We start from the raw sequence: 15,365 nt of genomic DNA, 5'->3' as shown, positions 1-15,365 counted from the left end.
AATTCACCTTGCACTTGGAGTGGAAAGTGGTGAGGTTTGTGATGGTCCTTACTCCCTGAAGAAGATCATTCTGCCCCAGGATCAAGGGTCTTGCATCATGGCAATCGTTTTATCCTTCGGAATCCTATCAGTGCCTCAAATTTGAATAGGGGGATGTTTATAAAGAGAGAGAAGGTACCTCACCTGGTGGCAGGGTTGCCAACCCCCCAAGATTGTCCTGGAGTCTCCAGGAATTAAAGATTATGTCATGTGATGAAACCTCCAGGAATACATCCAACCAGAATTGGCAACCCCTAAAAAGAACTAGAGCTAAGTCTCAATTTCAGTTTCCCCTATCTAGCAGAGATCTGTGCTAATGCTAGGCTCACTGTCCCCTCCTTCCCTAATGTTTTAAAAAGGATAAAATGTTTTACCTTTGCATGGTGAAGAGGTGCCATTTTTGATGTCATACATGTTCCTGAAGATAGAGGGCAGTTTGGCAATCAGGTTCGGGCACATTCCCCGCCTCTCCAGTTTTTCAGAACACTCCAGATTTAAAATGTTATGTGATCGCTTGCAACTACTGCCAAATCTACACTCTCCCTGCAAGTAGTACTGGCACATATGGAGTTTGGTGCAGATCTTCTTGAAGGTACAAGACCCATAGAGTCCATCGCCTTTGTTATAATGCATGCATACCTGGGAAAGAGAAAAAAACCAAACAACTCTAGTGCAAGTAATATATTTTGGCCACTTTCTTGTTCATATACACTCAAAACAAAAACAAAAGCCATGAAGAAATTTATATGGGTTTTTCTGCACCACGGACACTGTTTAGAACAGTGGGGCCCAACTTATTGCACAGGAGGGCCATGTAAACCTAAGTATAACCTTGTGTGGCCAAACAGATTCTACATATTTTAATAAGATTTAAAATATAAATCAATACAGATGACTACGTTCAGTTTGTTTTGTATGTATTTACATAAACAATACGATACAAACAACCTATTTACACACTTGTGTAAACTAAAATGATGTAAAATGATGTAAACATGACGACAAAATACTAATGAATCAGCCTTTAGTATACTGTGTTGAAGCAGGCCACGGGCCTTATGAAATGCTCTGGTTGGGCAACCCTGGTTTAGAATGGGCTTTTGGGCAGACCCAAACATCCGCATCAAACACATTCGGGCCCACTTTGATGATGGCAAATGGAAGTTTACTCTAACTTACATAAATTCGGCATGGTTGAGTTGCTGTTGCTGTAAGAACCTCAACTCTTTAGGTTACTAATTTTGCTGTGCTTTATCTCTCATCTTTAGTGTTTTAAGAAGATGAGTTTTGAATTTAAATTTCCTTGTAGATTCTAGTCATGCAAGTCAAGACCATTTGAGTTTCTCTTTTGTTAATCCTTCTGAACAGGTAACACCCAGTACTACAGATTTATATTATGGATGATTAAATACTAAAGAACAGAAAGATTTATAGAAAGTCAATACAAAAATCATTGTATAAATACATTAGAACATTTTTAAAAGATTCAAGAGCTATTAAATTAGCATCTCTAGTTTCTTGAAAGCCACTAGTCCTGTGTGTTTGGGTTTTATTTTTTATTCTGAATGAACCTGGGTCTCATGAAAAGCTAGTTTCTACCATCTAGCTCTGCTAATACACTTCAGTGTTAAATCATAAACCTCCTGATATTCCAGACTCAGTTTCAGATAAAGCTCTGTCAATACACTTCAATATGATCTGCAATATCCATTAAAAAAAACAAAACAAAATAAAACAGAACAACAGGGGCATTGCAGGTCAGTTGAGGTGCAATGCTGGAGCTATGAAGGAAATGTGTACAAAGCAAATTACTCTCAGTAATAAAGTTAACTATAATTACCAGTGTTGTAGGATCAGGGCCTATATACCTCATCACCACAGAATTTGCCAATGCCATACCTGGTTCTACCCAATGCCATTATTTCTTCTTTTCATGATACTAATTGTGAAGGGAATAATATATTGCTACAGTAGTACTCACCTCAGGTAAGAGCGAAGAATCATTCTGAAGCAGGAGCTGACGCAACTCATCATCATTTAAGTTTTCAAGACCATGTCTTTTTAGGACACGGAGGTTATGCTCTGACTGAAAGTTATGAACAAACTTGCATTCTTTCCTACAAGTTAAGAAAACCAGACATAAAGAAGGATACTTCACCAGCACAGTTTTTCCATTACTGGATATACATTACATTTAACAGTTTACCAACTGCACAAAGTTAGCTAGTCTCAGAAAAAAGATCCATGTTTCTTTACAGAGTAATTACATGATTAACCCCAGAGTAATTATTATGTAATCTGGTAGGCACAATCATCATATCATTTCTAATTTACTGCTTCCGTGTTATTCAGTAATTACAGCAGCACAACAACACTGGTACCTATGCCCCCCAGATTACATGGCAGTTACACTCCATGATGAAAAAGCAGGAATAATGGTTTATATTTCTAGCTCTCCTACCACAAATACACTAATAAACTTAAGCAGCATAAAATATTTAGAATCGGTACATAAATGATTATTTGTATGATGCATTAGTCCAGGGATCGGCAACCTTTCAGAAGTGGTGTGCTGAGTCTTCATTTATTCACTCTAATTTAAGGTTTTGCGTGCCAGTAATACATTTTAACATTTTTAGAAGTCTCTTTCTATAAAAGTTTAGTTATATATTATAAACTATTGTATGTAAAGTCAATAAGATTTTTAAAATGTTTAAGAAGCTTCATTAAAATGCAGAGCCCCCCAGACTGGTGGCCAGGACCCGGGCAGTGAGAGTGCTACTGAAAATCAGCCTACCCCTGCATTAGTCTTTGTGCATCTCCATGACTGTAAGCCTATAAGGGGGTCTTGTGAACTAGGTTATCACATAATTGAAGATTACTTTTAAATTCCTGCATGTTTGTGCCTGTGTCCCCCACTTTCCCCCCATTTAAATCAAGCCTCTAGTCCTCATGGTTGCAAAGAAAGTCTTCAAATCTGAACCGAGGTCTTGTTTATAGTAGACAATTTTACTGTGTTAGTAACATTTGTTCCTCCTTAATAGACTGAAATGCACTCCGCATACACACACATGCTTCAACCGTCAAGGTCCTTAGGTAATGTTGCACACAGATCTCGACTTCTCAGGGCTAAACAAAAAGTGAGCCTGAATCACTTCGGGGTAAATTATTTGTGAGCTAGTATATACGGAGCTGTAAGCACAAGCCTTTAAAAGTGAACTCCTACTAGAGGGGTGCGTGGAAGAAATGGAGCTGCTCTGTAATATTGTATGTTGAGCTGGTTATTGGGATATTTATTGTATGAATATATTGCTTAGTTGAAAAGGGAAGCTCTAAGGAAAAGCAAGCAGGAAGGACACAATGGCTCATGATACAAAAAAATCCTTAAATATTTACCAAGGGATGACAAGAGGCAGTGACTGAACTATTAGCTATGAAATTTCTATCACCTGGCTCCAGTCAACTTACAGAATTGGCATTGACATTCAAGGTCAGAGCCCAGGAACTGAGGACGGACTATGGCTATTTAAAAAGGAGACTCCCTCTCAAGAAGGGGGTGAGAGAAAGGGAGGCTGCTTTCCTGTTCAACTCCTGAACAGCTAATTGAGACAGACACCTGATGGAGTGTCTGAAGAAGCTAGGCAGATTTAAGCCACCATCATCCATTCGCCTATAGATAAAACAGACATGGGTGTAGACTGTTTAAAAAAAATCTTTTTTTCTCTCATGATTTGTTCCTACTGGTAATATAAACAATACTTCGGTTTTAAGACGGCAGTGTGGTTGGTCACTATACACACACACCACTCGAGTGGTCACAGACTTCCAACGGGAAGAAACACAGGAGCTAAACCCAGCACCACTGATACACAGGATACCGTAGCCAGGGACCGGACTAGGAGTGAGAGAACTGCAAAATTCCACCCCACGAGAGGTAAAGGTATGAGACCGGACACCTGAGGGAGATGTACTTCTGGCCCGTCTGTGAGTGCAACTAGTGCTGCAATTGCCATAGGGACAGTATAACGAGCAGAGTTTTCAGCTCCACAGCTTCCTTAGCCATAAGCCATTTGCAAGTGCGGGTGCCATTCTGACCACAGTCTAACTCAGAGACAAATTTAAGGATGGGTGCATATGACTGAGAGGAGGTCTTCTCCCCTGCATACTTAATCAATTTTAATGCCTTTCCCACACATATTGTCCCCTTATAACCTTACTCTCTCGAGGGCCCTTGCTAGAGTCCTACATCACTTCTTCCCTCTCCTCAACATGGAGGAAAATGGCAAACAATTTAGGCTGAGCACAACTGGGAAGAATAGACGGAAAGGGATGAGAGAGGTACACCTCTTCAAAGGGGTACAAGACATCAGGTCTCTGCAAGAACACACATGTAGAGGAGGAAACATGCTTACTTTAAAAACTGGAGCATTCACACATAACTTAATTAAAGTTAAGATTACTATGGTTTTTCCATCTAGCAAACAAGGAAATAAATGTTTACGTCATTCATTCCATCTACACTTTATTCGCTATTTAATCAACTCAACTTCTCTCCTACCTTTCCTCAGTTCTTTCGCTCTCATCCTAATTAACTAATAGGAGTAACCTTACCTCCAGCTATAATTACATACACATACTTGTATAGTTTCTACATAGAAATTAATACCAAATTTAGAACAAGCACAAAAATACAGCCATTAACATAACTTTTTCAAATATTATCAAAAAACCCATGGAGCAACCATCATTCACAGTTGAACACTAACCCTCACTTGCACATGCCCCTACAAAAACAGGTACAAGTTGATCTACAAAAGCCACACCTACCCTAATTAGACCAATAAACATGGCCAGAATTCAAAGGCATCTCCAGGTTGCTCAGGAGGAGGGTGGATACATAGTAGGCTGTGGATGGTGGAAGGGAGGTATCTGTTACTGAAAAGGAACGAGTGAGTTGAGTGAATAATTTAACTGCTTACATCTTTGGGCACGTCTACACTGGCAAAGTTACAGCACCGGCAGCTGCAGCACTGCTCAGAGAGCGCAGAAGGAAAACTGCTGTTGTGTGTTCACACTGACAGCTGCCTGCGCAATAGTGTGTTCACACTTGCGGCACTTGCAGTGCTATTAGGAGCAGTGCCCTCTGGGCAGCTATCCCACAGAGCACCTCTTTCTCTTTTGCTGCTAAGACTTGTGGGAAGGCAGAAGGGGTTGCGGAGCATCCTGGGTCCAGTCCCAATGCCCTGTGATGCATTGCTTCACATCCCAGCAATCCCTGTGCTTCCGTCCGCATTTGGCGCCATCTTTCAATGGTTTGTGTACTGCACAACCTGCCTCTTTCAGGCTGCAGGAATGGATCCTGAAATGCTGACCAGTATGCTGCTCACTCTGACCAACACACCACAGGTGGCAATGGAGTTATTCCTTAAACTACAAAGGCAAGAGGAGTGCAACATTGATCTCGCCACACGAAGTAGCTACGACACGAGATTGCTTGTGGCATTCACGGAGGTACTGACCATGGCAGAACACCGCTTTTGGGCTCAGGAAACAAGCACTGAGTGGTGGGATCACATCGTGATGCATGTCTGGGATGATGAGCAGTGGCTGCAGAACTTTCACAGGAGGAAAGCCACATTCATGGGACTGTGTCATGAGCTCGCCCCAGCTCTGCAGCGCAAGGACACGAGAATGAGAGCTGCCCTGTCGCTGGAGAAGCGCGTGGCAAATATACTGTGAAAGCTGGCTACTCCACACTGCTGCCGATTGGTCGATAACCAGTTCGGAGTGGGAAAGTCGACCATTGGAGTCGTGTTGATGGAAGTGTGCAGGGCCATTAATTGCATCCTACTCCAAAAGGCCGTGACTCTGGGCAATGTGCATGACATTGTGGATGGCTTTGCACAAATGGGGTTCCCTAACTGCGGAGAGGCAATAGATGGTACGCACATTCCAATTCTGGCACCAGACCACCTAGCCACGGAGTACACTAATCACAAGGGGTACCGTATTTTCCGGTGTATAGGGCGACGGGGCGTATAAGACGACCCCCTAATTTTACAGTTAAAATATAGGTTTTGGCCTATACTCGCCCTATAAGACGACCCCCCCTTCCGAGGGGGGGAGCCCAGAGCCTTTTAAATCCCAGCCGCGGCCGGGAATCAGAGGGCTCTGGGCTGCCCGCTGCGGCGGGGATCCCAGAGCCTTTTAAATCCCAGCCGCGGCGGGGAGTCAGAAGGCTCCGGGCTGCCCGCCGCGGCGGGGAGCCCAGAGCCTTTTAAATCCCAGCCACGGCCGGGAATCAGAAGGCTCTGGGCTGCCCGCCGCGGCGGGGAGCCCAGAGCCTTTTAAATCCCAGCCGCGGCGGGGAGTCAGAAGGCTCCGGGCTGCCCGCCGCGGCGGAGAGCCCAGAGCCTTTTAAATCCCAGCCGCGGTGGGAAGTCAGAAGGCTCCAGGCTGCCCGCCGCGGCGGGCAGCGCAGAGCCTTTTAAATCCCAGCCGCGGCCGGGAGTCAGAAGGCTCCGGGCTGCCCGCCGCGGCGGGCAGCGCAGAGCCTTTTAAATCCCAGCCGCGGCCGGGAATCAGAAGGCTCCGGGCTGCCCGCTGCGGCGGGGAGCCCAGAGCCTTTTAAATCCCAGGCGCGGCGGGGAGTCAGAAGGCTCCAGGCTGCCCGCCGCGGCGGGCAGCGCAGAGCCTTTTAAATCCCAGCCGCGGCCGGGAATCAGAAGGCTCCGGGCTGCCCGCTGCAGCGGGGAGCTCAGAGCCTTTTAAAGCCCAGCCGCCCGCTGTTATACCCGGCGTATAAGACGACTTCCAATTTTGGGGGGTTGTTTTTTAATATAGAAAGTCGTCTTATACGCCGGAATATACGGTATTTCTCAATGGTCCACAGCACCTAGAGAATCACCGTGGGTGTTTCACAGACATTAACGTAGGCTGGTCCAGAAAGGTGCATGACTCACGCATCTTTCAGAACACTGGCCTGTTCAAGAAGCTGCAAGAAGGGACTTTCTTCCTGGACCAGAAGATCGCAGTAGGGGAAGTCAAAATGCCTATTGTGATCCTGGGAGACCCCATCTACCCCTTAATGCCGTGGCTTATGAAGCCATACACGGGGTAACTTGACAGCAGCAAGGAGCAGTTCAACAACAGGTTGAGCAAGTGCAGAATGACTGTAGAGTGTGCATTTGGCCGTTTAAAAGAATGCTGGCAATGCCTATATGGGAAGCTGGACATGGCAGATGACAATATTCCTATGCTTATAGCCGCGCACTGTAGGCTCCATAATATTTGTGAAGGGAAGGGTGACTCAGGGCTGGACCACAGAGGCTCAGCACCTGGAGGCTGAATTTGAACAGCCAGAGACCAGGGCTATTAGAGGGGCACAGTGCAGGCCATAAGGATCAGGGATGCCTTGAGGTAGCAATTTGAAGCTGAAAGCCACTAATATTTGCTGCTATGCTCGGGATTGCAGTGCTTGTAATGCTAGGGGTTGACTGATGCACATGATGCAATAAGGGGGTTTAACATAATTGTATGTTGCTTTGCAGTGCTCTTTTTTACTTTCACTTAACAGAATAAAGATTGCTTTCAAACCAACACAATTCTTTTATTAAAGAACAACAATCAGAGGAGAGAGTCAAATGACAAAAAAACATCAGCAGGGAGGAGGATGGGGGAAGGGAAGTCTCCAGAGGAGCAGGGGTCCCGGGATGGCTACAGATTTGTTTATGTCCAGGGATCATACCCAAACTTCTCTTTTGGAGTACAATGCAGCGGGTGCTGTACTTCAGCAGGGCCAAACTGCAGAGGGATGGGTGTTGAGTGCAGTGGGAGTCCGCACTGCTGGACTGTGAGGAGGGAGGAGTGGAATGCTGCAGGTAGAGAATGGAGCCAGAAGGTTGATGACAGTGTGTTGGAGGAGACGGGGAGGGAGGGGCACGCATGGGAAAGAGTTTTGTGAGAGCGGCTACAGGGGAGGGTGGGCGCAGAGCTGCTTGGTTTGAAGAGCTAGTATCGCCTGGAGCATGTCCACTTGGCGCTCCATAACCTTTAAGAGCCACTCCATGGCTTCTTTCTGGTGTGCTGCATTCTCCTTTCAGTCTCTCTTCTCGCTGTCCCGCCACTCCTTCAATTCCTGTTTCTCGGCGGCAGAGTGCATCATAACCTCACGGAGAAAGTCCTCCTTAGTTCTTCCTGGCAGCTTTCCAATTCTGCACAGCTGTTCTGCTGCCAATAAGGGAGGCTGGCCGGCCTCCCAAGGTCATCTCTGTGAAGTTTAAATGCAACATTTTACAGAAGTAGTACCGTTTGCAACACTGAAAACAGTGATTCAGTGCTTTAAAACACAGCCGGTACTCACATACCTGTCACTAACTGGCTGATGCCACACAGGCACACGAGCCACAAGACCCCCAAAATGGTTAGTAGCCATAGGGGTAGGGTAAATCACTCTTCCCGGACTCTGCTGTACACTGGGCACATGGCTCTTGGGGAGAGCCAGCACTGTGGGGGATCCTGACAACCATTCCTATCCCTACACTTTCCACAGGAGGTGATCATTATGGAAGATATCTCACTGCTGAGGGTGAGCAGGGAATCAAGGGTCACTCTTCTCCAAGCCTGCGGCTTCCACCCTGGCCCCTAAGTGGCTCGCCTGTGTGCAGCACACAGTGGCGCGGGAAAGTTCCCGTTAATGGGGCAAGAAACAAAGCAGCTCTGCCGAAGAACCTGCGGCAGCGGATTGCCCACAAGAGAGTTTCTTGGAGATCTCGGAGGGAGATTCTCATGAAATGAGGAAGTCTATCAACAGCCTGTTCTGCCGCTCAGAATAGGCATGTGGTGGGAGACAAGCCTGCTTGCTGCAACCCTCCTGCCCCCAACAAATCGCTTCAGCAATTCCCAAAATCAGATCCACTTACCAGGGGCCTCCTCTCCTGTTTGCGCTTTGCCAAGTTCCAACTGCTGTGACTGGCTAGGCTCCTCTGGGGTAGAAAAGAGCTCCTGACTGCATGCATCTCTGGCCTCCGAGCCATCCTCTGCCTCTGGGTCCCTCTCCCACTCTTCGTCCAAGATTTCCTCCTCCTGGATCGGTCCACTCTCAACTGGCACGCGAGCCAACAAAGTATCCACAGGGGCCTTCGCAGTGAAGGTGGGGTCGCCACCAAATAGGGCGTCCAGCTCTTTGTAGAACCAGCAGCTTGTGGGTGCAGCACGGGAGCGACGGTTTACCTCCCGCGCCTTGTGGTAGGTGTTCCGCAGCTCCTGCACTTTGACCCTGCACGGCAGTGTGTCCCGGTCATGGCCCCTTTCAGTCATGCATCGTGAAATCTGTCCATAGTATCATAATTCCTGTGGCTGGAGCGCAGCTGGGACTGCCTGCCTCCTCTCCCCAAATGCCGATGAGGTCCAGCAGCTCGACATTGCTCCAAGCGGGGGATCACCTGGTGCATGGAGCAGGCATGACCACCTGGAAAGATGCGCTGAGACCACTGCACGTGTCACCAAGCAAACAGGAAGGGGACTTTCAAATTTGCAAAGGAATATACAGGGTGGGGATGACTGTTGGTCACCTGAGGGCAGGGCAGTAGAGTTCAAACCGATGACCAGAAAGGTGAGAATAGGCATTGTGGGACACCTCCCGGAGGCCAATCACAGCGCTGTAATAGCCATGGTGTCTACACTGGCACCGCAGCGCTGTAGCCCCGGCGCAGAAAGCTGTACACCTCTCGTCAGGGTTGTTTTTCTTAGAGTGCTGCATCTGCGCAGTTTCTGCGCACTAAGTAGCTTGGCAGTGTGTACAGCACGGGAGTTACAGCACAGAAAGCTGCTTTACTGCACAGAAACTTGCCAGTGTAGACAGGGCCTAAGTCTGAGAATCTCCTCAGAGCATCACAGCTAAATACAAGGTGGAACAGATTGTTTTTGGCATACGTAGTTAACACACATTTCAAGGGACCATTCAAGGTGAAGTGGCCCATTAACACCCCTACAGTCACAGGAGGGAAAAGGACAGAATGGGGGGGAAATGGCAGCTGGAGGTGAGGGAGTTCGTGGCTTACAGATTGTTGTAATAAGCCATAAATCCACTTTCTCTATTCAGAACAACAGATGCAAAACCTTCAGACAGACACTTTGCTATGATGATCAGTGCCCACCACAACACACATTTCAAGATGCATGGTTCTACACATGCCTATCGCAACATATGGTGTACCTCATCCAGTGCACTAAATGTTCTAACAACAACTAAAGCAGGAGTGGCCAACTTGTGGCTCCGGAGCCACATGCGGCTCTTCAGAAGTTAATATGCAGGTCCTTGTATAGGCACTGACTCCAGGGCTGGAGCTACAGGCACCAGCTTTCCAATGTACTGGGAGATGCTCACTGCTCAACCCCTGGCTCTGCCATAGGTCCTGCCCCCTTCCCACCCTCCCCTGAGCCTGCCATGCCCTCGCTCTACCACCCCGCCCCCATAGCCTCCTGCATGACATGAAACAGCCGATCAGGAGGTGCGGGGAGAAAGGGGGAGGCGCTGATAGGTGGGGCTGCTGGTAGGTGGGAGGCACTGGGAGCGGGGGGAGGGGAGACGGGAGCTGCTTATGTATTACTGTGGCTCTTTGGCAATGCACATTGGTAAATTCTGGCTCCTACTCAGGCTCAGGTTGGCCACCCCTGAACTAAGTGCACATCTTCGCTGGCAACGTTAGAAGCGCTGCTGCAGCTCCCAGCATGGCTCCCAGCATTGGTGCACTGTCTACACTGGCACCTTACAGCGCTGGAACCTGCAGCACTCAGGAGGGTGTTTTTTCACACCCCTGAGTGAGAAAGTTGCAGCGCTGTAAAGTGCCAGTGTAGAAAAGCCCTAAGTGGATGAAATCAGACAGTCACTACACTCTCAAATAAGCTTACAGGAAAATGATAAAAGATAAAAACACTGCATCACCTGTGGGTGAACACTTTCCACAAAATTACCACTCTATATGACCTCTCACTCCCCATTCTCAAAGAAAATCTGGACAACTCCTTCAAAAGATGAGCCTGGGTGCTTAAATTCATGACTTTGCCAGACACTAAAAATCATGGTGTGACGGATCCACAGGATCGGTGCTATAGCCCCACCTTTGGAACATTCTCTTGGAAAATTCCTTCAGTTTGCCAGACCCCCCTTCCCCCCCCCCCAAAGTGTCTCACTGTTCCTCCAGGGTAACTCATTCTGCTTCACTGCCTCAGACTGAACCTCAGAGTCTACAGCACCCCTGCTTCACACCGTGATCTCTGTTTAGTGAGCCATACTGGGACGGACACCTGAAAGACACTTGTATGCCCCTAGGGAGCTATGCACCTCCTCGTTCCTTAAGCAGTCACAGCAACTCTCAGCCAGTATTGTAAAGACAGTAAGATTTATTAGTCAACTGGAACATAGCACAGAGAGTCCTTGGTTAGTGTCTAGTGCCACTTTCAGTGCTAAAACTTTAGTCGTTCAGGGGCGTGAACCCCCCCAAGTGACAAAAGTTTTAGTGCTGAAAAGCGCCAATATAGACAGCACTTCTACCACCGCTCAGTGGGGGTGGTTATTTTTTATCACGGGGAGAGCTCTTCCCCGGCAGTAAAGCATCACTACACTGCCCATATCACAGCACCGCCATGGCCATGCTGTAACATGGGCAGTGTAGACATAACCTCAGAGAGAAGAAAGTTACAGCACGGTCCATTCTGGTTAACCCAGAGCCCTGACCAGTGTGGCCCTTTGGCTCCTGCTGTGACCTCTTTGTTCAAATTCTTGGGCCAGTCCCACCTAGCCCCTCCTCAGTCCTTTGTTGTCAAACACGGCTGGCTTCCTGTAGATGGGGTGGGCCACCCATGGTCGTAAATTGATAGGTATCAAATGTCCCAGTGACTGGACTGGCAGCTGTCTTCATGGGCTCTCCACTGACCTAAGGGCAGGCCCCAGATAGCTAGGCATCAGTCACACCTGTGTTATCGCTTGCCCCAAGAGTAAACAGTCTTTTCCCACCACCTAGTTAACAATTCAGCATATAAGGGAAACCAAGGCACACAGCATTCATACAAAATATTTACAGAAAATTCCCACTCCGTCATACTTGGACAGAATACAAACACTGGATTTATGGCTTATTACAGTCTAGAACCCACTAACAATCCCCCACAAGCTGCCTGTTTTCCCCCTCCCTTCTTTTTCCCCCCCATGAATGGATGGATTCTAACGGGCCACTGCACCTTGAAATATGCATTAACTTATGCAAAACAATCTGTTCCAGGTTGTATTTAGCTGTGACACTCTGAGAATGAGTTTCCCAGATCTGAAGAAGAGCTCTGTATAAGCGTGAAAGCCTGTCTCTCTCACCAACCAAAGATGATCCAATAAAAGATATTACCTCACACTCCTTGTCTCTCTAACATCCTGGGACCAGCACGGCTACATCAACACTACATACATCTTTATAGTTTACAACGCTAAGTCATATAGTCTAGCAAGCTATTTCAAAGAAAATGAAGCTTTTGGGGGGATAACTAGTATTTGTCTAGTACCCAGAGTGTGCTACGTACCTTTGGTAAGAATTTGGTTATGTTTTTTACTTTGTATATTTTGCCTACTATAAAGAGCCCTGCAGAAGTGGCATGATACATTTATTTAGCTAATCATTATTCACTCTCCCAATCCATTAAAGCACTGTCTCATATACATCCTCTTTTTTCCAGGATTTGCACCATCCTATACCAAGCACCTCGACTATGCTATTTCATCTTGCTCTGCAGCTTTGAGACTTTTTGTGATGCTTCTCTCTGGTTTTATAACGTCACAAATAATAAATACATCAAATGCTGGGTATGGCTTTAAACATGCCACAAAGAGCATCCCAACCTTTTCCAACTTAGGATAAACAGTTGCTTACCCAAGAGGAAACTGCTAGGGGAAATCAACAGGCTTCATCTCTAAAATGAAACAACCCCACTCAAAATTCAAATATTTAAGATCCTTAGCTTAAAACTATTAAACACACACACACACACACACACAAGCTGAACTACTATAGCTAGACCCTAAATGGAACCTGTACTCTTGCAAATCCCCTTACCATAATAATGCAAAATCTGAAACTGGGAGGTACAAAAAGCACAGTGGAAAGCCAGATAGGAACAGCGCAACCAAGGTGACAAGATTTATCAAAACAAACACCCTTTTTATTTTTAACTCCATTTACTGTCCAAGATAACAAAGTTAGTAAAAGATAAATTCCATAAACTACCACGGTTAAGAATCTCATTTTTTATTTAAAAAAATACAAAGACACATGGAAGAAAAAAAAACATATCCCACAAGAAAAATAGCAAAGATATCCTCATGCCATGGAACAGCCTATCCCCCAGTAACAATGATCAATTCCTGGTTTACTCAACTTTTGAAAGTCGAGCCCCATAATCAGAAAAACAAAACCAGTTTCACTCCCCCTTCCACTCTGCCCTTTGAGGTTTAAAGCCCCCCCCATCTTCTTGTCCACATCTTACACGCACAAAACTAGCTTTTTGTATACAACCCCTAAATCCGTCCAGAGGGGAGCGCCCCACATTTTATGAGAAAGTGGGAAGGGGGGGGAGGAGGGAGAAATGAACCCCAACCCCTGAACTGACACTGGGTGTGCTGTCCTGACCCAGCAGCCCTGAGGGGTTTTCCTCAGCAGAGGGGCCGCCCCCTTGAACAGTTTGAACAACTGATAATGTAAGTGGCTGTGGTGGGCCCCGCCTGCCCGGGGGTGGGAATAGATCCAGAACCCCCCCCAAGGAGGAGGTGGGGAATAGCCGGAGGGGATGGATCCAGGATCCCCCCCAGGAGGAGGTGGGGAATGGCCAGAGGGGATGGATCCAGGCTCCCCCCAGGAGGGGGGTGGGGAATGGCCAGAGGGGATGGATCCAGGCTCCCCCCAGGAGGGGGGTGGGGAATGGCCAGAGGGGATGGATCCAGGCTCCCCCCCAGGAGGGGGGTGGGGAATGGCCAGAGGGGATGGATCCAGGCTCCCCCCAGGAGGGGGGTGGGGAATGGCCAGAGGGGATGGATCCAGGCTCCCCCCAGGAGGGGAGGTGGGGAATGGCCAGAGGGGATGGATCCAGGCTCCCCCCCAGGAGGGGGGGTGGGGAATGGCCAGAGGGGATGGATCCAGGCTCCCCCCAGGAGGGGGGATGGGGAATGGCCAGAGGGGATGGATCCAGGCTTCCCCCTAGGAGGAGGTGGGGAATGGCCAGAGGGGATGGATCCAGGCTCCCCCCCCAGGAGGGGAGGTGGGGAATGGCCAGAGGGGATGGATCCAGGATCCCCCCCCAGGAGGAGGTGGGGAATGGCCAGAGGGGACGGATCCAGGCTTCCCCCTAGGAGGAGGTGGGGAATGGCCAGAGGGGATGGATCCAGGCTCCCCCCCAGGAGGGGGGGTGGGGAATGGCCAGAGGGGATGGATCCAGGCTCCCCCCCAGGAGGGGGGGTGGGGAATGGCCAGAGGGGATGGATCCAGGCTCCCCCCCAGGAGGGGGGGTGGGGAATGGCCAGAGGGGATGGATCCAGGCTCCCGCCAGGAGGGGGGGGGTGGGGAATGGCCAGAGGGGATGGATCCAGGCTCCCCCCAGGAGGGGGGTGGGGAATGGCCAGAAGGGGTTTCCCTCCCCCCCCCCCGAGCCCCGGGGGTGACCCCGGCTCACCTGGTGCGCTGGTAGCGGCAGTTCCCGTACAGGAAGTACCGGCAGATGTGGAGCTGGCCGCACTGGCCCCCGCAGCCGGCTCCCGGCGCGCCGTGCTCCTGGCACAGCCGCACCGCGCTCGTGGCCACCACCACCCGCTGCTCCTGGGGCGGGCCGCCGGGCGAGCAGGGCCCCGGCCGGGTCACCAGCGTGAACCGCTCCGGCTCCGTCAGCAACAGGCTGTCCAGGCTGGGACCCAGGGCCGGCAGCCGCCGCGCCAGCTCGCCCTGCTCCAGGGAGCCGCCGGCGGAGCACAGCGCCTGCAGCGCCTGGCTGGGCAGCGCGGGGCGGGCCATCCCGGGCAGCTCCGAGCCCCTCACCCCGCGGCCCCCTGGTGCGGCTCCGCCGGGAGACCCCGCCGAACCCCGCGGCCCCCTGGTGCGGCTCCGCCGGGAGACCCCGCCGAACCCCGCGGCCCCCTGGTGCGGCTCCGCCGGGAGACCCCGCCGAACCCCGCGGCCCCCTGGTGCAGCTCCGCCGGGAGACGCCGCCGAACCCCGCGGCCCCCTGGTGCGGCTCCGCCGGGAGGCCTTGGCACGGCTCCGCCCCGGCGCTCCCTGCAGCCTCTTTGTCTATTT

At 49.4% G+C, this 15,365-nt stretch overlaps 1 protein-coding gene across 1 annotated transcript in view; it reads right to left on the bottom strand.

The window, feature by feature from the left end:
• LOC123351888 (protein mono-ADP-ribosyltransferase PARP12-like) overlaps positions 1-15,125 on the bottom strand; it is a 42,796-nt gene extending 27,671 nt beyond the window's left edge. Inside the window, exons 1-3 of the mRNA XM_044991572.1 lie at positions 14,749-15,125; positions 2,021-2,156; positions 414-678 (exon numbers count right to left, since the gene is read on the bottom strand). Of these exons, the coding sequence (XP_044847507.1) occupies positions 414-678; positions 2,021-2,156; positions 14,749-15,083 (736 nt within the window). The 5' untranslated portion in view covers positions 15,084-15,125. The remainder of the gene's footprint in view (positions 1-413; positions 679-2,020; positions 2,157-14,748) is intronic.
• Positions 15,126-15,365: the final 240 nt, after the last annotated feature.

The sequence above is a fragment of the Mauremys mutica genome, chromosome 1, assembly GCF_020497125.1.
Source record: "Mauremys mutica isolate MM-2020 ecotype Southern chromosome 1, ASM2049712v1, whole genome shotgun sequence".
NCBI classification, from domain to species: domain Eukaryota; kingdom Metazoa; phylum Chordata; order Testudines; family Geoemydidae; genus Mauremys; species Mauremys mutica.
The sequence above is the reverse complement of the archived record's forward strand: the minus strand, read 5'-3'. Positions and strand labels throughout refer to the sequence as shown.